At 41.2% G+C, this 24,727-nt stretch overlaps 1 protein-coding gene across 1 annotated transcript; it reads right to left on the reverse strand.

Annotated features, from left to right (window-relative positions):
- Positions 1-23,954, reverse strand: LOC117359653 (chymotrypsin-like protease CTRL-1). Its single transcript, XM_033942848.1, has 7 exons — positions 23,903-23,954; positions 20,295-20,398; positions 18,255-18,334; positions 16,187-16,268; positions 9,328-9,508; positions 6,599-6,732; positions 1-162 (listed from the first exon to the last, which is right to left on the reverse strand). Exons 1-7 carry the CDS (start codon positions 23,952-23,954, stop codon positions 1-3), a joined length of 795 nt encoding a protein of 264 aa, XP_033798739.1.
- Between the last annotated feature and the right edge of the window lie 773 nt (positions 23,955-24,727).

Raw genomic sequence — 24,727 nt, forward strand, 5'->3', positions numbered from 1 at the left:
TTAATTTGTAGCAACAGTTTGGTCGATCCAGCTGCGTAGTTTGGTCACACGGGCATACACACCAGGAGCCCGGACATTACAGTTGGAGGTCCCCCAGGAGACTATGCCTATCAGAGTCCAAGTATTTCCTTTCTGGCACACCAGAGGGCCACCTGAGTCACCCTGCAAAATGAGTGAAAATATTTTTGCATAATTAGTGCTATGTTTAGCACAGAAGTTTTTAAACAAACAGCATTTTGGTTCACTACTCAAGTCCTGTTTTCAGTGGCATAGTAAGAGGGGTGTGGGGGAGGGGGGCAGTTCTTTTAAGGGGCGCAGGCACCTGTCCTCCTCACCGTTCCGCTGCTGCACACGTGTGCCCCTTTTCTTCCCTCATACCTCTTTAATTTTCCCTGCGCGAGCAGCATTACGAACTTGCTGCCTGCATTGGTGTTGCCTCTCTCTGACGTCACTCCCGCGCCTAGGAAGTGATGTCATAGGGATAGCCAACATGATGTGGACAGCATGTTAATGCTGTTGCTTGTGCCTAGAATAAGGTACGGGGGAAGGGAAGGGGGGCACGCAAGCGTCGGAGGGTGGGGGGTCAGGAAGGAGCCGGGGTGAAGAGGGTCTCTATCTTATTGGGACAGTATGATAGCATGATCTCCTTGACATACTTTAGTCACCATCACTAAAGCTCATGTAAACCGCTCTGAATTGACTCCCCAGTCATTAGTAAAGATAAAAAAGCTATCAATAAGCAATAAACATACCTTCCCAGTTCTATATATGGTACCAAAATAATCGACACCTACTAGCATGGCACTAAGCAGGATTCTGTAAAAGTTATGCGCACCTTATAGAATCATCTGTAAACTTCTAAAAACTTTTTTATTCGCTAAACATTTTGAAAACTAACTCTTGTATTTCAGTTTATTTTACTTTTTTAATTTATTGTTAACCGCGTCGAGCTTCCTTTGGTTGAAGACCTGGTATATAAGGTTAAGTTTTAGTTTAGTTTAGCGCCAGTGTGTGTCATAATTTTAGGCTTACCCATTTAGACCAGTTAAAACCACGCTTATATGCCTGCACCTAAATTATGTGCCGACCAAGTAGTCAGTGCATAACTTCTAGGAACACCCATGATTTGCCCCTGACCATACCCCCTTTGAGATCCACACACTGGAAATGGCATATAACACTTTGGGCTAGATTCACTAAGCAAACCGATTGTGTACTGATCGGTTTGCGACCCCATTTGTGACCGGCCCAATTCACTTACCTCTCTGCCGACCATCCTCCGATCTGCGCATGCAAATGAGGGGAACGGCATGCAAAGTAGGCAGGTTCACAATTCACTAATCGACACCGACTGGGCTGGTCGATCACAAACAAGCGACTGCTGAGGACCAGTCACTCAAGCCCTTTCCGATTGGCCAGGCTTCTGCCGTCCTGCTCCCTGCCCTGCTTCTCTGCTATAAGCCCCGATCTCCAGCCTGCCCCGAATCTCCTGCTCACCCAGAATCTCCTGCTCTCTCCTGCTGCCCCAACTTGCCCCGAACTTGCCCCGAATCTCTCCTGCCCTTCCCACAGTGCAAGCTTGTGGTTTTAACCCGCTGGTTTAAAGCGGGTTAAAACCACAGGCTTGCAAAAAAGTTTTAAAACCAATTTTAAAAAAAGACGCTGCTCTTAAGCACCTGTAGACTATCTACAGATGGCCTGTGCATGCATCGGGATCCGATCCATGCCCTTTGTGAATCTAGCCCTTTCTGAAATTCACCTACCAAGTTGTATGCACATTTTTTAATTGATGCCAAATAGTGTTAACAGGTGTTAATTGTCAATCATCAGCGCTGATTAAGCCAATTAAAGTTGTTCACGCACATGATGTGCATGCACAACCTTAGGCACCATATACAGAATTTGGGGGTTAATTGTGTCCGCGCTAACCAACGGCAAGGCAGCTTAAATAATGCTTGATTATATCACATCAGGACAGGTTCATGAGAAATAACTGTATAGACATAATACTAGCAGAAAATAGGTAAAGGACATTATTAAAATAATTATTATTAGACTATTATTCAAATTATTTAATTGCAACTAGATACACCAATGGATAAGAATATAATCAGATTATCTCTTGACTAGTTTTTTTAGTCCGTTACATTAACGGGTGCTAGAATAGATGTGTAGACTTAGGCATTTCTTTCTTTCTTTCTCTCTCCCTGCCCTCTTTCTCTCTTTCTGTTTGTCTTTCTTTCTATCTCTCTCCCTGCCCCCTGTCGTTTTTGCTAGGCCGGCCCGCCTTGCATTAGCGAAGTGGGCTGGCCTAGCAAATGCCCTGCGGCTGCTTGATGAAACCGCGGCAGCTGCCGCTGCTGGTCCGGGGGTGAGAAGAAGAGGTGTCCCGGCAGCGGCAGCGTAGTCAGAAGGCAGGAAGTCAGCTGGCGTCGGAGATCGGGGCAGGAAATCAGCTGAGGCAGGCACTGCGGCACGGACGCATGGATCATGGCGCACAGAGATCGAAGTGTGCAATCACGATAAGGGTTTTATTATAGTGGATACGCACAATAAAAGGAAAGGCAGATTTGATTTTATACAGAGATGTTTGTTACCACTTATGAAAGGAGAAACAAAAGAGAATGCTTTAATAGAGTGATCTTGAGTGAGGTCATCGAGCAGGCAGATGCAAGGTCCACATTAGAGGGCATGTATGGAGATTCCAAAATCATATGTGTACATGTCTTGCCTGCTTCTCCTGCCTGCAGCCCAAACCCTTTATAGATTGGGTCACAGTGTGGGCCCTTTAACATAATAATATAGTAAATGACAACACATAAAAACCAACATAGTCCAGTCTATGCAGGTTATCACCTCCCCTACAACCTCCTTTGACTTTAGGGTTGTAACTGTCAGATTGTGCTCTATGCTTCTTTTTTTTTTTTTCTTTAAAGTGTGAAAGTTAAAGTTATTTAAGTTTTACTGCGGGAAAAATGCTCTATACTTTAGTGGTGAGGAGTGGTCTAGTGGTAGCGCTGTTGCCTCAGCACCCTGAGGTTGTAGGATTGAATCCCAGCACTACTCCTTGTGACCCTGGGCAAGTTGCTTAATCCTCCTTTGCCCTGGGTGCAAAATATTTACCAGTATATATATAAACCACTTTGAATGTGTAATCACAAAAAAGCAGCATATGATTCCCTTTCCTTAAGGTTACCAGATTTTGCCTTGAAATAAAAAGGACGTGGGGCCCTACCCTGTTCTGCACACAGCCCTGCCTCGTTTTGACTCCACTCCCCCAGCGCCATCCAGTTTGTCCGTCTCCACCACTATTTCCTTGTGTTGGTCATTGAGCTTCATGTACAATTAATGTTAGGGACTGTGCTACAATGGGGGTGACTCACGATTGAACTCAGGACAATAAAGATGTCCCTGAATCTAAATAAGGAAACTGGTGCTGGGTGTGGGAATAGTCAGGGAAGAGGCTGGGAAGCCCAGTTACTATTAAAAAAACACCCATACCCACGGAGGTCTGGTGCTATCTGCCTATACCTGCCAGTAAATTACTTTGATAAAATCAGAATTTCTCAGCGGGAACAAACAATAACTAGCCATAGACCATTGTCTGCAGAACTGAGTCAGCACCCCAGGGCTATGAGTGAGGGTTCAATAGAAGGGAACTAACTGCTTTGTATATCTTGGAAAACTTAGACCCTGAGTGGCAGGCACCTCCTGTTAGTGTTGTAAATGTGTATTTGGTAAAACAACAGTTAAATAAGAACGCATTACAATGAAAGTAAAGAAAATAGTCAGAATTAGGCCTTTTAATGTAGCTTTTGTATTCAGATAAGGTTAGGGTAGGGGTACCAGATGTCCGGGAAAACCCAGACATGTCCTCTTTATAAAGTTTGGGTTTTGGAAAGCCCCGAGCTCTAGAGGGCCTTCAACAAGCATGTATGGATGACGTCACATGCATCTGCACATGCTGAAGGCCTTCCAGAAGTGGCCTGGAGGTTGTAAAAAAGAGAGGAGGCTTTTTGGGGGCGGGGCTGGAGGTAGAAAAAAGTGGGGCTGGGGTGTAATGGGGTGGAGCCATGTGTCCGGGTTTCTCCGTTCTTAAATATGGTAACCCTAGGTTAGGGTAGAGTGCTGTTAATATATATGTAATGAGTGTGACAAGATTAGATTAAATTAGATGAGATTTTTGATATACAGGCAGTCCCCAGGTTAAGAACGAGTTACAATTTTAAAGCTGTTCTTAAGTTGGATTTGTATGTAACTCAGAACTTGTAGATTTAAAGATTCTTGCTGCTTACCTCTGCTCCCAGCTGACCAGGGCAGGATTAACCAATAGGCCAAGTAGGCACGTGCCTAGGGCCCAAAATGGTCAAGGGGGGCCCGATGAAGGAGGGCATCAACATTGTTTCTTCCAAACGGTGATGGGCCCCTCCAGAATCGATCGGCAACGCGGGCCCCATCCTGATCTGCAACGCGGCCCCCCCCATCAACGGAAAGTAAGACAAGCAAGCAACGCAGGTAAGAAAAGCAACGGGAACTGTAATTGTGCAAGCGGTGCTGCTTGCCCAAAGCTTCCCTCTGATGCAGCTTCCTGTTTCTGCCTGGGCACATGGTGGGGTGGGTTGGGGCAGAGGGCCCAGTGTACTTGTGTGCCTAGGGGCGCTCGATGAATAATCCTGCCCTGCAGCTGACATAAGGGCCAACTGTCCCTACCAGCGTTCCCTCTAAGGTACAGCATGCACAACCACACACTGTTCTCAATGTGGCCATGCATCATTCCTGAATATGCTACAGGAGAAGTGTAGGAGTCTATGCCACTGGAAATACTGCTCAGTGAAATCAAATGAAGCCACTATTGCATTCTTAAATATGAGTCGTACTTAAGTCAGGCGTCTATAACTTGGGGACTGCCTGTACTATCTTTTTGTGGTACATTCATAGTGGTTTATATATATATAGGTATGTTCTCTGACCCAAGTGGGCTCACAATCTAAAGTTCTTTTCCTACTCAAGGATCAAAACAAACTAAATTAGATTACTTTGTATGTTTTAATTGAAAAACTACAGTTGTTTGGAAAATGTATTAATGTCCAGCCTTTTTTATTTGTGTCTTCAGACTGCATGATGGGGCTTTGCCTATGGTATACAAAAGTGTTTTTCAACATGCAGTACACACACCCTTAGGGGTACGCTGGACGCTTGTTGGGGGTACCCGGCCTGGTCGCCGCATAGGAAATTCCCTGCCTGCCCGTCCGTCGAAGCCACTACTGGGAATTCCTCCTTTTTGCTTCCTCCCTTCTGCTGAAGCCGTTGCCGGGGATACCTGACCTCCCCCCCTTCGAAGTCAACCCACAGAGCTTCCCATTTTTTCTTAAAATCTGGCACGCTGCTGGATATGGTGGTGGAGTGGGAACAGAAGGACAGATTGAAGGGAATGCAAGGGGGGAGCAATGTTGGACATAGTGATGGAGGGAGAGGTGTGGCATTGTGTTGGAGAGGGGGTGATAGAAGGAGAAATGGGCATGAGGCTGGTGGGCAGCGGTGAAAAATGCTGCACATGATCCAGGGGATGAGAGAGGGAGAAATGTTGGATGTGGCAGTAGAGGGGGTGGGAGAGATGGACAGTGAGGGAGTTAGAGGGAGACATGTTGCCAATAGGGATGGAGGAGAAAAGAAGAAAGTTGGGCTCATGGAGGGTCAGAGAGAGATGTCGGTTGGGGAAGGGAATGAGGTCCGGAGGAGAGGAAGCATGCAGGAGGCAGAAAGAAAGAAATATTGGATACACAGTCAGAAGGAAGTGCAACCAGAGAGAAATGAAATCACCAACAACAAAAGTAGGTAAAATGGTTTTATGTTCAATTTAGTGATGGAAATGTGTCAGTTTTGAGAATTTATATCTGGTGTCTATATTTTGCATTATATTTATCTATTTTTCTATAGTTGTTACTGAGGTGACATTGCATGTTTTAAAGTCATCTGCCTTGACCTCTTTGAAACACCCCCCCAAATATAAATAATAATTAACATTTTCTGTGTGTACAGTGTGCTTTGTATTTTTTAAATTTTGTAGTTACCATTATGTATTAATAAGATTATATTGTGTGTATTTAAAAAATAGATGGAAGATATTGCATTACAATTAGTACTATTATTATGAGGGTGGGGTCAGGAGCGGAGCCTGCGTGGGTCAGGGTGGAGTCTGGCTGGGTCTGAGGTAGAGCTTGGGCAGGGGTACTTGGTTGATATTTGTTAGACTTAGGGGGTACTTGGCTTGAAGAAGTTGAGAAACATTGGTATACAATAAACTGGAATCTTGAAATTGACATTGTAAACTTTACATTTCTTTCTAATTAACAATATTATTGCTTATTATTGCTGTAGGACATGAATGCTGGTAGTTTGAAAGAGTATGTGCCGAATGTGGAAAATTGAACATGTATTATATTGTTTTTTTATTTCTGTTTTTTTTTCTGTTTTTGTTTTATATAAGGTGCTATGAGTTTATCCTGTTTTATTGATTTATGGAGTTTTTTTGGATAATTTACTGTTCACCAGCCAGATCTCAAAAGAATCTATAAAACCATGCAGTAAATTAATTTACCTGGCAAGAGGAGGCTCCAGCTGAGCCACCACAGATCATGACGTCAGTGATCCGGGAACCCCAGTACTTCTTGCAATCGTCTACAGTAACCAAGGGCAGAGCCACTTGCTGCAGCTTGGCAGGAGTTGCGTTAGCTAGACAATAAAGAGATAAGCAATTCTCTACATTTCTAAGTCTTATTAAATCATAAAGCACCTATGTATTTTCAGATGAGCAGAATTCTAGAATATTTGAAGTGCTAAATATAAACAGTGAATAACCCCCCCCCCCCCGCGATGGATGTTTCTACCGTGACCTAGATTGCTAAATGCTCTGATGCTCTTAGAATTCCTATGACCATTGGGTGCAGTAGAAACCTCTACTACAGCTTAGTATAAGAGTGCCTTAGTTTGGCAGAACTGAACGGTGTCAGACTTCAGTCTGCCCACACAGGACCAAATTCTATTAATGGCACCGAAAAATCAGCACCAAAAAAATTGTCATTCTAAGTGCTATTCTATCAACGTTGTTCAAAGTTAGGCGATGATTATAGAATGGCGCATAGCAATGGGAGCCACACCCAACTAGACATCAACTAATCCCTGGGGTAACTCTTGTTGCCTAAATTAGGCACAAATTCCCATTATTCTATAACAGGGTGCATAGACTGATCCTCACCCACATTTGGAGCAATGCGTAAAATTTATGCATGGAACCCAGCACCTAAAAATGCAGACATAAATTCTAATTTATGCCAATTAGCACTGCTAATTAATTATTACACCCAATTATTGGCACTATTTAGCTTGTTATTCGATTAAACTGCTTGCACAAATTAGGCGCATGCATAAATTTGCGCACAGAATTCTAAACACCATGTATAGAATTTAGGGGATAATGTCAACAATGCCCTAATATAACCAGTCTTTGAAAATGAGGTTCAGTGTTTCAGGAGGCCCTTGCCCAAATAGACCCCAATAAAGACGAGAAAGGAAAGAGAATTGATGAATCTTCTTTATTCAAGTGAGTTTCCTGTAGTTTTAGAAACAGAACCAGTCATAATATATTTTCATATGTGGACTATGCAAAAAATAAAAACCAAACAAAATCCAGCCACCTCATGCCGAGTATAATGATAGCACTTGTCATAGCATACATAGCCTTGATACTAAAGGTCGTTAACGCCAAAACTTAGTCTAATGTTTACATCAGCTTTAGAAACAGAGAAACATAATGGTAGGTAAAGGCCAAATGGCCCATCCAGTCTGCCCATCCGCAGCATCCACTATCTCCTCCTCTCCCTAAGAGAACCCAAGTGCCTTTCCCACATCTTAAATTCAGGCACAGTCTGTGTCTCCATCATCTCTACTGGAAGACTATTCCACGCATCTACCACCCTTTCTTGTTTCTTGCCACCTTACAGAGTCAGCCTCTATGGACTGCATTGCTTCCTGTCACCTCTTAAAATCATGCTCAAGAGACACATTCCCTCCCTACTTCTTCCATCCCACCAGAGCCATTAACAAAGGTCTGTTAACTCAACACCACCTCTTTCACTCAGGAGGCCCCCTTAGCACTTCAAAAATGGCCAAAAAGAAGAAGCCATTCTGCCTTGCTTCCCACCTCTTCAAAAATGATTCTGGATGAGTAATAGTGATGAAGTGCCTCTAGGATTTGTCATTTGTGAAGATCCATCCCTTTTGAAGTAAAACTTGAATCTGAAGGGGTGGAGAGTTTCTTTGTCTATTGTAGTGGCATGCTTTTTTTTTTTGGGGGGGGGAGAGTGGGGGGGTTCTTCCTTGGTGAGTGGAAAGGGGAAGGTAATACCTATCTGTACATTAATAAGCATTCAAGAGGGGAAGAGGTTGCTGATCAGGGGGAAGATTAATGATGCTATTTAAGGGGTGAGGAGGGGCACTTTCTCTTCACTATGATTTCAGGGGAGAAGAAATTGTCTGCTATTCAGGCTACAGTGAAAGAACTGGTTAATATGAAAGATAAGGGCAACAGTATGTACAAAAAACCATAAAATAGGAGTTTATACGATAAGCTGTCCCGTGAGACTTAATAAACTCAACTAAAAAGCACAGGTTCCAACAGTCTCTCAAAAATATTTTTTTATATATAAATATAATATCTTAAATAATAAGTGAAATGTCTTATGGCAGGGATACCCAGACCTGGTATGTGCCCTAGGGTCATCAGAGTCCAGACCTTGGGGGGAGTGTGTTTCTTCATATTTTTCCTTTTATTGTAAGACTGGCTTGTCTGGTCCTGTTTTGGCTTTTCCCTGCTCGGGGGGTCCCTGGACTCCCGTGCGTTATTGGGATGATTTTGCAACCCCCCCCTCCATGCTTGGAGGGGAAATGCGGGGAGTGTTGGGGATTTCTGGGGTACATGGGTGGATATAACTGACATGTGCCTTTGTATTGTTTAGCCTTGTTCTATCGGGTTTCCCGCCACTGTTTGTTGTCTCTTATATTTTGCTGTTTTCTTATGATATCGCCTTTTTTCAGTCAATAAAAAATTGTTTATAATCTAATATAATGAGTTAAGCAGAGGTTGCCATCGGGACCATCATAGCACTCCCTTGGCCCCAAGGTCCCGATGGCCAATTGCCACACACATATTAATATATTAGAGAACTATCTTAATATGCATCTTAAGGTATATTGTGTAGCACGATATTTATAGTGCTTGCATAAAGATCTTAATCTGCATGCAAACCTCATTATATCTAACATACATACAGCTGCCACTTAGGCGACCCCAGCCAGTGGTGACGCAGGTAATGCCCAATGGTAGTACATCACTGGTAGCAGCCAGACAGACAGGAGAAATGCGGGAGTTCAACTGGACGGGCGATGACAGTTTCAGTAAGGTGATGTCATAGTTGATGATGTTGGCATTCCAGTAGGGATGGGTAATGGCCTAAAAAAAAAAAAGTCATGAAACATCAGGTTAAGGATGATACTGTTTAAGTCCACCTTTTATTTATTTATTTAATCACATTTATGAAGAGATTCATCCAAAGTAGCGAACAGCAGTTTAACTGAAAATTTATGATTTTGTTATCTGCATAACAATAGTAAAATGACCAAATATAAGCATACAGTTAACGTGGTAGGAACATAAGAATAGCCATACTGAGTCTATCTAGCCCAGTTTCCTGCTTCCAGCAGTGGACAATCAAGATCACAAGTATCTGGCAGAATCCCAATTAGTAGGCACAAAGTTGCTTTCCCCATTTCTGTCTCAATAATAGACTATGGACTTTTCCTCCAGGAACTTGTCCAAAGCTGTTATCAATCTAAATATGCTATCCGCTGATACCATATCCTGTGGTAATGAGTTCTATACCTTATCTATTCCTTCACCAAAATAATATTTCCTCCTTTTTATTTTAAAAGTATTACCATGTGATATACTGAGGATCCAAGATGGCGACTGAATAGGTTGTCTGTGTGTTTGCTCCTGACAACCTCCTCGAAGTTTGGACTTTACGAGTGCTTTTTAAAAATTACCTGGAGTATGCCGAAGCGGAGAGGGAGAAGCATCGCTGGAGCCTCGTGGCGTTCCGGGACTCCCGCCGCGGTTGGTGGCATAGAGGAGCTTATCCGGCGCATGCAGGGCATGTCAGCGGACACAGGGCGATTATCCCCGCTGGAGACGCTGCAAGGGAACGGCGCACAGCAGATCTCCTTGGGGCTTGAAACAACTTTCTGCTCTGAAGCAAGAGCACCTCCTCCGAACCCTCAAACGACTAGTTCCCCGAGGGAGGGGGGGCTTCCGGGTGTTGGAGTACTTCCTCCTCCAGAGGCAGCAGAGTTCGATCCGAGGAATGGAGACTCAAGCTCCCAGCTTTTGCTTGGGACCCTGAGCATGGAGTTTGAGGCACTAACACCTGTAGGAGGAGGTTTAGCACAGCCTGAACAGCAGCTGGAAGACTTGCCAGTGGGTGAGCATAAAACTTTACATTTACAATTCCTCAACTTGTTAAACCCCAGGTGGTAACGTTGGACGCCCTGTGGGACTTGGTAGCTACAATTCCAAAAACTATAGCTTCTCAATTTAACCAAGTGGAAGAAAAATTTAAAGAACATGATAAGGAGATTACAGGATTACAGAAAATAACTACTGATATTAAATCACAGATTGAAACTCAACAACAAAATAATAAATCCTTTAAAGTAATACAGGACGCATTGGTTAAGGATAATACCAACTTAGAAGAAAGCTTGAATCACTTGAGAATTTCTCCAAAAACAATAATCTTAGATTAATTAATTTTCCAAAAATTTCCACAGCAACTCCCAGAGATATGCTTAAATGTTACCTAGTAGAAATACTTGAAATTCCTGAATCTTCTATGCCACCGTTTACACAGGCTTATTATTTGCCTGTTAAAGACACTAATGATCAAAAAAACCTTCAGGAAGCGAATCAAGAAGTGATTCAAGAACCTTTGGATATATCAGCCTTAATAGAGTCCTCAGACAGGGAAGTAGCCATTCCAGCTACTTTACTCCTATCAGTTGCTCTTACATTGGATAAAACATGGCTATTGAAGTTATATTTTAAAAATAAACACAAGGAATTTCTGGGATTGAAAGTTCAAATGTTTCCTGATTTGGCCAGGCGTCGAAAGGAATTTCTTTTGTTAAGACCAGCAATTACTGACCTGGGAGCAACCTTCTTTCTTCGATACCCATGTAAATGTATCATTCATTATAAGTCGCATAAATTTGTTTTCTTTGAACCTTCACAACTGACAACATTCCTGTCTCTGTCAAGACTGGAGAAAGCTCATGATGCATGATATATAGAGGACTACCTTACTACAGTTCTACCTATTACTGTTTCTTTCTTTTTTGAATATGATTGCTTTAAATTCCGTTAGTGTGAATCTTGGATCCTATATGAGGACTTGAGCATGATTTAAGATAGAATTTATTTTCTTGGAACTTAACATGTTGGATCTTTCTTTGTTGAATCTTGCTTTTCTGTACAAGTTTAAACTTGATTGATTATAATTGAAAATTCATAAATAAATAAATTAAAAAAAAAAAAAAAAGTATTACCATGTAACTTCATGGAGTGTGCCCTAATCTTAGTACATTTTGAAACCCTAAACATAAATGCCACTCAGGAAACTTGGAAAATTGCTAATAAAGCCCCAACTTGCTTGACTAATTGGGTTTTCAATCATCTAGGTCAGGGGTCTGCAACCTTTAAGACATAAAGAGCCACTTGGACCCGTTTTCGAAAAGAAAAAAAACTTGGAGCCGCAAAACCATTATAAAACAAATCTAACACTGCGGGGCCGCCGGACCAATCAGCAAGCAAGGCTTTCATCTGTGTACGTGCTGAGCTCACTGCTCAGCATGGCTATTTCCCACCGCGACGCCGGACTTGTAAGCTGCATGCCTGCATCGCCAGAATTTAAGTAGGCTGTTTTCATCCCCGTGGGAGTCCCGTGGGCCAGGGGGCGTCCACACTACCGGAGCTGCGGCAAAGGTGAAAAAGAGCCGCATGCGGCTCTGGAGCTGCGGGTTGCCGACCCCCGATCTAGGTGAAGACAATTCGACAGTTAAAACCTATTGAGTCGTGATTGTTGTTCTGTGTACTTTCATCAACCATAAGATCATCTAACCAGCTATCCGAACATCTGAAAATGAAGCAATTCACTCTTATTAAAAAGTGGATGTCATAAAAAAGATCGACTTGTGTCTAGCTAACAATTTCAGTGTTAAGAAACATTATTTAGAAACTGCTGGGGAGGAGGCAAGATGACAGCTGCAGCATAGCTCTGCTCAGACTAAATTTCTAAGATAGGGAAAATTAGAATTTACCCTGTAGAACCCTCGATGCCTTCTAATCTTTTTCAAGGACCAAGGGTTTCTGTTGTCACATAGACTGGATAGAGCTTTTTGGAAGTTGGGGAGTTGCTGGCTGCTATGACGCCATTAGTAGGTAGGTCAGCATCCAGCCTCAGCACTGATATCTATCTCTCTTTCACATGACATGTGGTCTTCTTCTACATACCCAGAACCGGTAAGTCCCTCCCTTCTAGATAGCTCAATAAAAATAAACAAAATAGTCAGAAAATTCTTCCTTAAACTACAACAACTAAAAAGAATCTGACTCTATTTCTTCCAACAACATTGTAGGGTATTTGTCCAATCAATAATATTATCCACATTAGACTACTGCAATGTCTTGTTACAAGAATCTCAATAAAACTAATGAAAAAACTTCAATTGATACAGAATTTTGCAAGACTAATATTCTACAAGTCAAGATTTGATCATGTCACACCATTGCTGAAAGAACTTACACTGGCTCCCAAAAAAGAAACAACTAGAATTTAAACTATGCTAACCGACACATAAATCCTTATATGGAGACACCCCTGAAAGTTTTACCAGATTCACAGAACTATTAGGCAGATCCTTAAATCACCAAAACTCCAATCAGCTGATCCTATCATTTCCATCTCAAATATAAATCATCCCACTGCAAATCCTTCAGCTATCAAGTGACAAAAAACTGGAACTCACTTCTCATAAAGATTCGATCCACTTCCAATTACACCCAATTTGGGAAAAACCTGAAAACATGGTTCTTTCATGAAACTATATCAATGAACTCAGTTTAACCCAAACCTACATAGCATACTTTTACTTATATAAAATCTATAGGTTTTGTTTTTTGCGGTTTTTTTTTTAGAAATCTGTGATATAATGTAAGAATTATTTCACTGCCACCGATCTGTAGTCTTTAGAAATCCAGGACTGAATGATAAAAAACATTCTCTCCTCAATCAGACACAGAAGAACACATTCACTATTCTATTACCTACCATTCAAAGATGTCAAACGAAAAAAACTTTATGACAACCTAATAGCCTCCAAAGCAGCTAAGTTGAACAAACAACTCACCACTCTGTTATCTTCATCCACAGATTACAAAACCTTCAAGAAAGAAATTAAAACCATACTCTTCAAAAAACACGTTAAACCTATCCAGCACAACAATCCTAACCCAACATCCAACACTCTATAAATCCTTAGTACTCTCTAATTTTTCTAGTTACCAAACATTATCTAAAACCCATAATTCTCCCTTAAAATTTTATCTCATTGTTTAATCTATTACTTCAAAGTTGAAATGTAATTCTTGTTTTAGTTTGGATGTAATCCGCCTTGAACCGCAAGGTAATGGCGGAATAGAAATCACTAATGTAATGTAATAACACTACAGTATAATAGCATGTAACATGAAATTCATCTCAAACCACATTTTGTATCTACCTACTATGTAACAGATCTACAAATATATCTCTTTCTGATTCAAGACTGTAAATCATTGCCATGTAACTTAAGAATCATTCTTGACCCTACTCAATACCTATCCATTATGTAACCTATTCTTCTTTGACTGTAACCTGCTTCGAACTCCACCTTGAGAAGATTTGGCAGGAAATGAGACCACATATAACATAAGTCCTGAAGGCTTTACAGCTAGAAGCCATTGAATTTTGTTGAGTCTTTTGGCTATTCTGGGGGAAGCTAAAGGAGCTGACGGAGGGGCAAGTCCCCAGATTCCAGAACAATGTGTCCTGGAACAGGAGTCATGAGGAAATTTGACTACATGAGGGCAGGGCCCCCAGATTTGGTTGCTGCAGAGGAAGCTCTGGCTGCAACAATGGTGCTGATTCAACTCCAAAGACTCTCAGAATCTGTTCTTTAACCTAGTACGTGTTGTAGTTCGTCTAATAATTTTGTATTTTCGTTTTTTTAAAAAAAGTTTGTTTTAATGGTAATTCTGTTTGTTACAATGTTATTTTATCAAGTGCTTTGTACAACGCTTTGCAGAATCGATAAAGCGTTTAATCAAGAAACTAATTAAACAATAAACAATATGGACAATGGTATCTGAACTGGGTAAGGCTTTATCAACCCAGTTTGCAGCTATGAATACTAATGATATAATGAATACTAATAATATAGAACATTGTGTTAAACAGATCGTGAATGTATATCAAGATGTAAATAATCATGTGGAACTTATAAAAAATTCTCAACTGTTGTGTTCAAATTTAGAAAATGCTGTGAGATATTCCAGTTTGTGTCTGAGAAATTTTCTCAAGTTACCAACTACCTCAGCAAGAGAAATGTTTATATGTTATCTTAAAGAAATCTTATTGATACCTCAGGAAACATTACCAATGCTTACTTAAATATTTTATTTGCCTATTGCAGAAAAGGAGACACTAAGGCCCTGATTCTGCAAAGTGCTCCTGATTGTAGGCAGCTGTAGGTATCCTACAGCTGTCTAATTAGCCAATTGGGAGGCACTTTTTCTAAAAAAAAAAAAAAATGCTCCTCAGGCAGGCTGCTTATATTGAAGGTGCCTCCAGGGAGCCTAGAGAGGCCCTCAAGCCCGCCTAAGCTCGCCTAGGGCTAGGCGGTCGCCTTAAGCGAACCTAGGCGGCCCTACACATCTCCCTAGCAGAAGGGGAGATGCTTACAATATAGGCTAGCAAAATGCTGGTCTACATGGTAAGTAGACGCGGCCGCTGTACCTAATCACGGCAAGGATCTCCCTGCTGTGATTAGTATAGTGGCCGTGGCTACGGCCACAAGTCTCTCCTCCCCCCAGCGATCGTGGCAGGAGGGTGCCCAACCCCTCCTGCTGACCCCCCCAACAACCCTCCCGACAATCACGGCAGGAGGGTACCCAATCCCTCCTGCTGACCCCCCCCCAACTTCCCCCCCTAAGATCGCCGGCAGGAGAGTGAGGGGAAATTTGTTGTGAGTTCTGAGTTCAGCACCCCAAATCATTTTCAAAAATTGGTCCTATACATGTTATAGAATATCTGGAGTTACATGCCTAACTGCCAACAGCTAGGCATGAGCACTTATACCTACCTGCCTTTGACATGGCATAAAGTTCTTGCACAAAACTATGAACATACCCGAGGTTTCAATAAGGTTTGTTGACTCGTAATGTAGGCCTATGAAAGAGAACCTGTTCCTGCACATGTCATTTATAAGTTCATACTTTTCATTAGCGCAGGCATCTGAGGTTAATTTCCTCTCTTAGTCACACTAGTTGTGTTTATGAAACCTGTCTTTGCACCGTGTTCGCAATGCAGGCTGACCCAGCCGTGTGAAATCCTTCCTCAATACCTCACTTCTGAACTTGCAATAAGGTACCTTTTTTGAATATTGGTGAATCCTGTATCAATGAGAGCCTCACTTTTTTCTTCTGCCTTGGTGACTATGAGGTTGATATTTCCTTTCTATTCTTAGCTAAATATCAGTCAGAGCTTGCTATATTTCCCACTTACCCGGTGAGAGCTGGATGTTCAATGCTGGGGCTCAACAATAAATATCTGAGGCCAATTTAGCTTAAAAAATGCTGACCACCACCAGCTAAATATTGATCAGATTTACTATAATCAGGTGTTATGCAGAAATTCTTAGAAAGACCATGTATAACAAGCTACTGGAGACATATTGTCCAAACAGAGAATGGTACGATATTGAAACTGGAAACACAGAATAACTTGCCAGTAACACCATTTTCAACCTTAGAACTTACCCTGGATATGGTCTTGACTTGAACTTGCTCACTGCTTGAAGACCGGTCATATTCCCCAAGAACAACTCGATGGCGACTAGGACTGCAAGAAGAGAAGAAAGCAATCAGTTTTGCTGTTTTCTTATTGAAATTTAGGGTATAACCAGGAGTAAAATCTGTCAAAAAGAGACGGTGTAACTAATACTGTGTTATCAAGTTTCAAGTTTATTTATTCTTGATGAATCGCCTATTTAAATTGCTAGGCGATGTACAATAAAATAACATGTAATAATAAATGAAACAAGTACAATATTAATGGTGACATAAAAACAAATTTGTTAGTTAAAATTTAACACATTTAACGAACTGGGGGTAAACATAAGTTTAAAATAATTTTTATAGATGTTATTTTTATAGATGGTGATGGTCATGTGACTCTTTAGCATAATCTCCTGAAACAAATTACGTCAGAAATGAGCTATAAAAAAATTCAAAATTTTGCTGAAAACATATTATTTGAAGCAGGCCTTAGAGGATTGAACATGATTTTCAATAAGTGTGGTTAAATATGACTTAGGAATACCAATTTTCTCCTAGGTTGAATGTGTCTATGGGTCTCTCTTTTAATGTAATTCTTATAAGAATGGGTGGATTAGGCTTTCCTGTCTATTTATTGGAGTTCTTTTCAACTAAATATAATATAAACTAGTCTCCAACATTATGGTCAGATCATTAAATAGCTCAATTTAGCATTTATTGGAAACAATTGAAATCAAGAAAAGGGAACGGGAATGGTGACTTGGCTACTGCCTTTTTGTGGTTTTGGCATTTCAAAGCTTACATTCAAAGTGATGGGCTCTGGAGAATTAAGTGACTTGCACAGGGTCACAAGGAGCAACACTGGGATTTGATCTCACAACCTCTGAGCGCATAGGCTGCAGCTCAACTAATGATCCACAGCCCTTCCAAACAAACAGAAAGAAAGTTAGAGAAGAGATAGCGAAAGGAAAGAAATGTCAATTTAGTTCTTATGCAGGAAAACAACAGAGGAATACAAAATTAAATTATGAGAAAACAGTAAAAGGTATTGTACTAGTTTGACAGAAAGATATATCTAATTTAAAAACAACTTTTCAACTTCATCTTTTCATATAGCAGATTATTTTCAAATTATACATAGAAAAGTTATGTACAGAACTGCCAAAATGGATGACGATGCGATGGGCCATTTGTAAATCAATTGGCAGGAGAACTTAATATCTTTCAACCTGTATCCTGGAAGGAAATACTGTCCAGGGGTGTCCAACCTGCGGCCCCGTGAAGTATTTTGTGCGGCCCCGGTCGAGGGTGATGCAGTGTTTTCCTCTGCTGCCCCCGGATGTTTACCGTCTTGCTGGCTCCTTCCTCTGTCTTGCTGCAGCATTTGTGCGGCCCCAGAAAAGTTTTTTTCAGACAATGCGGCCCAGGGAAGCCAAAAGGTTGGACACCCCTGTGTGTAGATCGATTGATTAAAGGATTGATAAGATCACATTGCAAAGTGAATAAGTGGCCTACATATTTAATGAAAACAGTTCCTGTGAGCTTTAAATTTGTCATTCTGAATTGGTTGAGGGCTTCTTTATCATCAAATATATTTCATAGTAACAAAGGGAAAATAATTTTTACCCCCATAATGAAAAATTCAAAGTCTCCTAAAGTGATGTCTCCAGTTTCATGCCAGTGGCATTCAGCTCTTTTCTAGCAAAAGTCATGGAAAGATTAGTTACAGCTCGATTACTAGACTATCTGGACCAATTTAATATTCTTCATAGTTTTCAGTCCAGTTCTTGGGTTGATTATAGGACTGAGACGGTGCTGGGAACCTTAATATTAGAGTCAGCTACTTACTGTGGAGAAGCAGGCTTTCATTATGCAATTTGACCTATCAAATGTTTTTGATTTGGCAGATTACATTACATTATTATGCTCCATTGCATTAGTATTTGTGGCTCACTAGGGATCCCCAGAAGGAATTCTGTGTGATTTACATGAAGAAGAAACTGTTCATACCCAGGAGATTACGTTGTTACATTCGGTGCATTCGCATTACCTCACACTGCAGTGGGCAGCTGTTACTACCCAGTTCTGGTTGATGAGAGATCCACCACAGAAATGAAAGTTGTTCCCATCCTAAAGAAGTATTGAAAAAGAGCAGAGAGGAAAAAGACTATCAGCTCTGATTGTGTCCATTTGGCCATGGGGGTCACAATGTAATTAGTTCTCAGAAGGTGTACCTAATATGTAACGGCAACAATGACACATTGTGGGTTTCATTTAAAAAAGGAACATGGCGAATCTGTATGTGGGTGCTAAAATTTACTGTTTTATATCTTTTAAAAATCTACTTTTCAAAACAGGTTTACCAAAGCTGAACTTCTATCAATACAAAAATGATAAATACAATTTAATCTAACACAATTAAAAAAAAAAAAAAATACAAAATAATGCAATATACGAAACAGCAGAAAACAGTGAATTTAATTAGAATAAAAAGTCTAGGGGCTCCTTTTATGAAGGGTGCCTAGCGTTTTTAGTGCGTGCTACAATGCGTGCGCTAACCCCGTACTACATGGAAAATACTAACGCCAGCTCTATGGAGGCATTAGCGTCTAGCACACGCGGCATTGTAGCTTGCGCTAAAACTGCTATCGCACCTGTGATCTGCACGCCCATATATATTGTATTTGTTGCTTCTGGGTAGACTGAAGACTGCCCAAGCTGTTCACATGTTACAGCACCCATGCTGTTCCATAATGTGTGCACTATTGCCTTTTTAAAATTTTTATTTTAGCTCAGGATTTTTCAGCAGTCACTTAAGGTGAGTTACGTTCAGAATCCGAACATATTTCCTTGTCCCTGAAGGACTTACTATCTAACCAGTGGTGAAGCAAAGGTGAGTGGCACCCTCCTACCCCACCCTCTTCTCTGTCGCCTGCTCCTTCCTGAACCCCTGCCCACATGTGTGCCCCCTTCCCTTCCCCCCTACCTCTTTAATTTTCATGGCGTGCGCAGCATCATGAACTTGCTGCCCGCGTCGTGTCTGCTCTCTCTCTGATGTCACTTCCTAGGTGCGGGACCCAGAAGTGACATCAGAGAGAGCAGACACCGATGCGGGCAGCACATCTGTGATGCCGCTTGCGCTGGGAAAATTAAAGAGGAAAGGGAAGGTTCACATGGCAAAGGGGGGGGGGGGGTCGGGAAGGAGCTGGGGAGGAGAGGAGGATGGGGGCTGGCACCCCCACCAAGACGGCACCCAGGGTGGATGACTCCCCTGCCCCCACTGCATCTAATTAAACACCCCCATAATTAAACACCACGGTCAGCATTGATTTCAAACACTGCCCATAGTGTTAAAGTTAAATATTCAGCAATGGCCAGTACCCAGACACCTAGCTCTTCTGAGCAGGCACCAGCCATAGTTCCTCCCTTTTTACCGGGCTACTGCACAAATAGATAGATTCCGTACAAATGTAAGGAAGTTCTTCTTCACCCAGAGAGTGGTAGAAAACTGGAACGCTCTTCCGGAGGCTGTTATAGAGGAAACACCCTCCAGGGATTCAAGACAAAGTTAGACAAGTTCCTGCTGAACCAGAACGTGCGCAGGTAGGGCTAAACTCAGGGCACTGGTCTTTGACCTAAGGGCCACTGTGGGAGCGGACTGCTGGGCATGATGGACCACTGATCTGACCCAGCAGCGGCAATTCTTATAGCACCGAAGTGTCAGAACTAATCTAACATTTATGCAGCACTTCATTAGATTAGTTCTGACACTTCGGTGATTGATAGCTATTTGATGGCTCTTCATTCAAGTGTGTTTAGATAGTGCCAAAGATTAACAACTTATGTAATAGCATGCATATAATTTGCATGTTATTTGTGCTGCGTATCACCTGCTAAAGAAAACTAAATAACGGTTTGGGAAAGATTTTATCAGGTTGCTGGAACTTGTGCATCTGGCCCTGAGTGTGCTCAAAACGGATATTAAATTGCAAGCCAAAGCAGTCAGATTACCCATTCCAAGTAAACCCTAATGCTGTCTTCCAGCTCCTTTGCAAATAGCTTGCCCTGTTTCGGGGTAATGACACAATACCTGGAGGGACACTTGCCAGGGCCAGGAGCCAGGGACTGCACTCTCACCATTTACTATCCTGTTGTAGTTGCTGATAGTGGGCTTGATAGCTGGAGTCCCACAGCCTGCAAAGAAAAAAAAAAATTGCACTTTGACTGCCAAAGAAATCAACACTTTCCCAATGAGCAGAGGTAATAGCTCTGTTCCCTATTTGTCTGCTCACTTGTTGGAAATCTACTTCTCTGCCATAAACTAACCCAGCAATGTAGTCCAAGGCTACTCTTTTCCAGTAATAATTACTACTACTAGCAGGGTTAGCTGACCATACCTATAGGTAGGTATATATCTATATACTGTATACATTAACCAATGTATATATCTAAGCAGTTTACAATCAGGTACGCAAGCATTTTTCCTATCTGTCCCGGTGACCTCACAATCTGTCTAAGCTACTACCACCACTACTAACTTAATTCTTATATACCACCAGACCACGGATGGTTCTAGGCGGTTCAGAACAAGTAAGCTGAACATTCAAGAAATATAGAATTCATAAAAGTACATCAATTTCTTAAAAAGTGTAAACAGTACATAATTATATTTAGAAAGAGATTAGGGAGCTTTGGTTACAGATTTGTCAAACAGTTGTATCTTTAATAATTTTCTAAAAGAGTAGTAAGATGGGACTCCTGGCATAATTTTACCAAACCAGACATTCATTTTGGCTGCCTGAAAAGAGAGGGTCCTCTCGAGAAGTCTCTTACAACGACACGATTTGACGGTAGGGTAAGAAAAGAAATAAACTTTACAGTACGTGTGGGCTTGTTAGGGTGGTTTAAAGAGAAATGGGAAATCAGGTAACCTGGAGACATACTGAAAATTGATCTAAAGCAAATACATGCGAATTTAAATAGAACTCTGGCCTCAATCGGCAACCAATGCAGCTTTGGTAATAAGGAGTAATGTGCTCCCATTTTTTCAGACCGAAAATCAGTCGGACTGCAGTATTTTATACCACTCTTAATTAAATTTTTATTTTTTTGTAAACGCCCAGATAGATTATATTACAGTAATCAAGGATACTTAATATAGATGACTGGATTAACAGATATAATTACCAGCCCATTATTCAGTCGGTGCAGTGAGCATACTAAAATAAGCTCTGACATCAACACTTAACTTAGTATGCACATTCGAAGCTGCTCTCCATATAGCTAGTGACACTGAATATATTGGAGCTAACAAGCACGTAATTGCAATAATCAGGAGTTGCATGCAGATCTGCCATATGTCCTATTCTATAACATGCGTGTCCAAATTTCTTAGCACAGCTTCCAAAGGGGGCTTAGCCATGGGAGGGGCATGGAAGGGTCAGGAACATTCCTAGAAATTAGGTGCAGTGTCATAGAATACTGGCACTGTGGCACTGATTCTACGTATACATGGCATCTACCGGTAGACACCTAGATTGGGACACCTACCCATCTAGGCACCTAACTTAACCCCCCCCTTTTATAAAAGCACAGAAGAAGTTAACATAGAAACATAGATATGATGGCAGAAAAGGGCCGGCGGCCCAACAAGTCTGCCCACTCCTTGAGAATCCATTTTTTAAGCATTTCTCTGGAGCAACCCCACCAGACGGTCCCATCGTCCCTTGAAGTTGAGTGTGGTACTGGCCTCAACTACCTTATGTGGAAGACCATTCCATCGATCAATTACCCTTTCGCTGAAGTTCTTAGCATCAGCTTGTTTGTTGAATGCTCTGCACTGCTCCTATGGTCACAGAGTTCCTATGAGCGTTGAAGTAGCACAGGACATTCAGCGCGCTGGCCGGCGCTAGAAACCTCTTCTGTGCTTTTTTTTAATAAAAATTCTTTATTAATTTTCAAGTCACATACAAAAATGCACAAAATATATAAAAGGGAGGAGAGATTTTTTTAAAAAATTGGTTAATTGGCTCTGATAATTTAAAGTGCCATTAAAACCAATTTAAAACCAATTAAAAAAAAATAAATTGCCAGTAGTCACCTAATTCAATAAGGGCCGGATTCTGCAAAAAGTTGCTGAAAGGCATCGGCAGGCACCTAACTTAAGTGTTTTAATTGTTTTTAAGTGATGCAATAATTGGCTGCACCATTAAAAACCAATTAAAAACTCATTAAAAAAATTAAGTGTCCCTAGGCAGCTCTGGAACTGGTGCCTGGGTCCATGGCACCTAGTAGCACCTAGTAACGCTGAAGCCTGGAAGTAGGCATGTTTAGGGGCAGTGCCAGACTTCAGCGTTACTAGGCACCACTGGCTGCGATTCTGCAAGGACTCTAGGCACTGGAAATGTAAAACACTGAAACATAGGGCTCCTTTTACTAAGCTGCGCTAGCTGTTCCTGACCATCCGCAGTAACCATTATCTCTTTCTCTCTCCGAGAGATCACACATGCCTATCCCAGGCCCAGGGCAGGATTAATTCACTGAGGGCCCCTAGGCACACAAGTACACTAGGCCCCCTGCCCTGCAACACCCCACCAGTTAAGTGCCACTGAAAATTAGCAGATAGCCCCAAACAAGCAATAATCTGACAGCAGTGCCAGTTAAATCATTTTCAATATTAACCAGATAGTAAAAGAAGGCAGACAAGGACCAACACGGATCATCCAGTCTACTTAGAAAGGTAGCCAGAGTTGCACCTACCACTCTATGCAGGTTCTTCCCCACCACCTTGTTGTTACGGTTAAGAAGAAAATAAAAATGTTTTTATTGTTTTATTGAATATGGCTTATGTTTCAGCTGTTATTGGTTTATTATGTTATTTGAATATGACAAATAATAAAAACCAGATAACACCTTAAAAAATAGAAGTATAATAATCTTAATTAAAATGCTAGATTTCGGCATCTGGGAGTCCTGTGGTTTCTCCTGCACGGAGAAGTTCTTTCCTTCTGAAGAAGCTTACGAGTGAAACATGAGGTCATGTTAAGGAAAGGAAGATTCACATTATGGATTTTGTTTTGGACACGTTTTGTCACTGGGGGATTGCAAGTTAAGTTCAGCGACAACATTGATCAGCCACCGTGGTTTAACAAGTACTCTGAAGATCAGCATTATCCACTTCTTTAAGAACTTTATCATCTTTATTGAGATAAGTGTTTTTTAATTTTTTTTCTTCTAGTAATAAGAAAAGTATTTCCAACCTTATGGTTGGTTAGGTTGGCTGGTGCAATGATGTGACGATTATGCCGCTGCTTACTTGATGGTTATAATTCACTGAGCACTCACACTATTTTATATATACAAATTGTTTATTGTTTGGTGAGATTTTTCTTCTTTCTTTCTGATATAATAAAACCAACAAAAACAAATAAGTAAAATATATCTTATTTTACACCACTTAGAAATGTCTGGATTTGCCATGTTTAAATAATTACAAATAAATAATAAGATTAAAATAATCTATAAGTGATCAGAAATAGCCTGCCAACTTAAAGTAGGTGTTTTATTAGTTTAAGCAAGTTACCAGTTACCGACAGAAGCCGGCTCTATTAGTTAAAGAGGTGGAATATTAAGTAAAGATGCAGCCTGTGAAGTCAAGGAGATAGATTCATGAACTACAGGAGATGGGTCTTCACTTACCATAAGTGCTGCCAATAAAGGCCAAGCAGAGAAGAGTCCAGAGGCAAGTCATGTCTGTATCCTATGAGGCACTCTGCACAGCTCCCGTCAACAACTGATCATGTTTTATAGTGCTCACCTGCAGCCAAGAAGCTTGATGACCTTGAGGTCCTTCTAAACAGGACCATTTGATAGACACATCATATCTACTCTATGCCACCTGCTTACAGTCCTTGAGCTGATAAAAAGAAAACTCAAAGTTAGATCCATTAAAAACAAAGCCTTGGGATATATCTATCTATCCATTCTGTTTCTTTATGTCTAATTCTGATGGCGAAGGTTAAACTAATATTTCAACTCACTGAAGTCAATTTTCCAAAGCAATTTATGAAGGTAAATACGTTTTACCTATGTTCATCAGCTCTCTGAAAATCACCCTGCAATCTCCCTAAAGAATCTTTATGATGAATTAAGAGAGATATTTTTGGGAGAGTGTGTACAAAAAGGGAAGAAGAGTTCACAGATAATATTTTTGTATCTACACATGGACCTTTCCAGCAAAATTCTGTCATGGAAGAACCAGGTGCAGATGACCAGATGTACTTTTCTCTGCATCAATTTTCAAAAGGAACGAACCCAGTCATGTTTCCTTTGAAAAGTGATGCAAAGCCCACAGGAAAAAGTACACATGGACTTTATCCCTATCTAGGCAGCTTGAAAATTGCCTTACCATGCCTGACAGCTTAAGGTGAATTCAAGTCATCATTATTTAACATCCCTATACTAGCAATAACCAGGGTTCTGATTCTATAAACAGTGCCTAACTTGGTAGGTGCAAAGGAAAAT

The sequence above is a fragment of the Geotrypetes seraphini genome, chromosome 4 (assembly GCF_902459505.1).
Source record: "Geotrypetes seraphini chromosome 4, aGeoSer1.1, whole genome shotgun sequence".
Taxonomy (NCBI): Eukaryota; Metazoa; Chordata; class Amphibia; order Gymnophiona; family Dermophiidae; genus Geotrypetes; species Geotrypetes seraphini.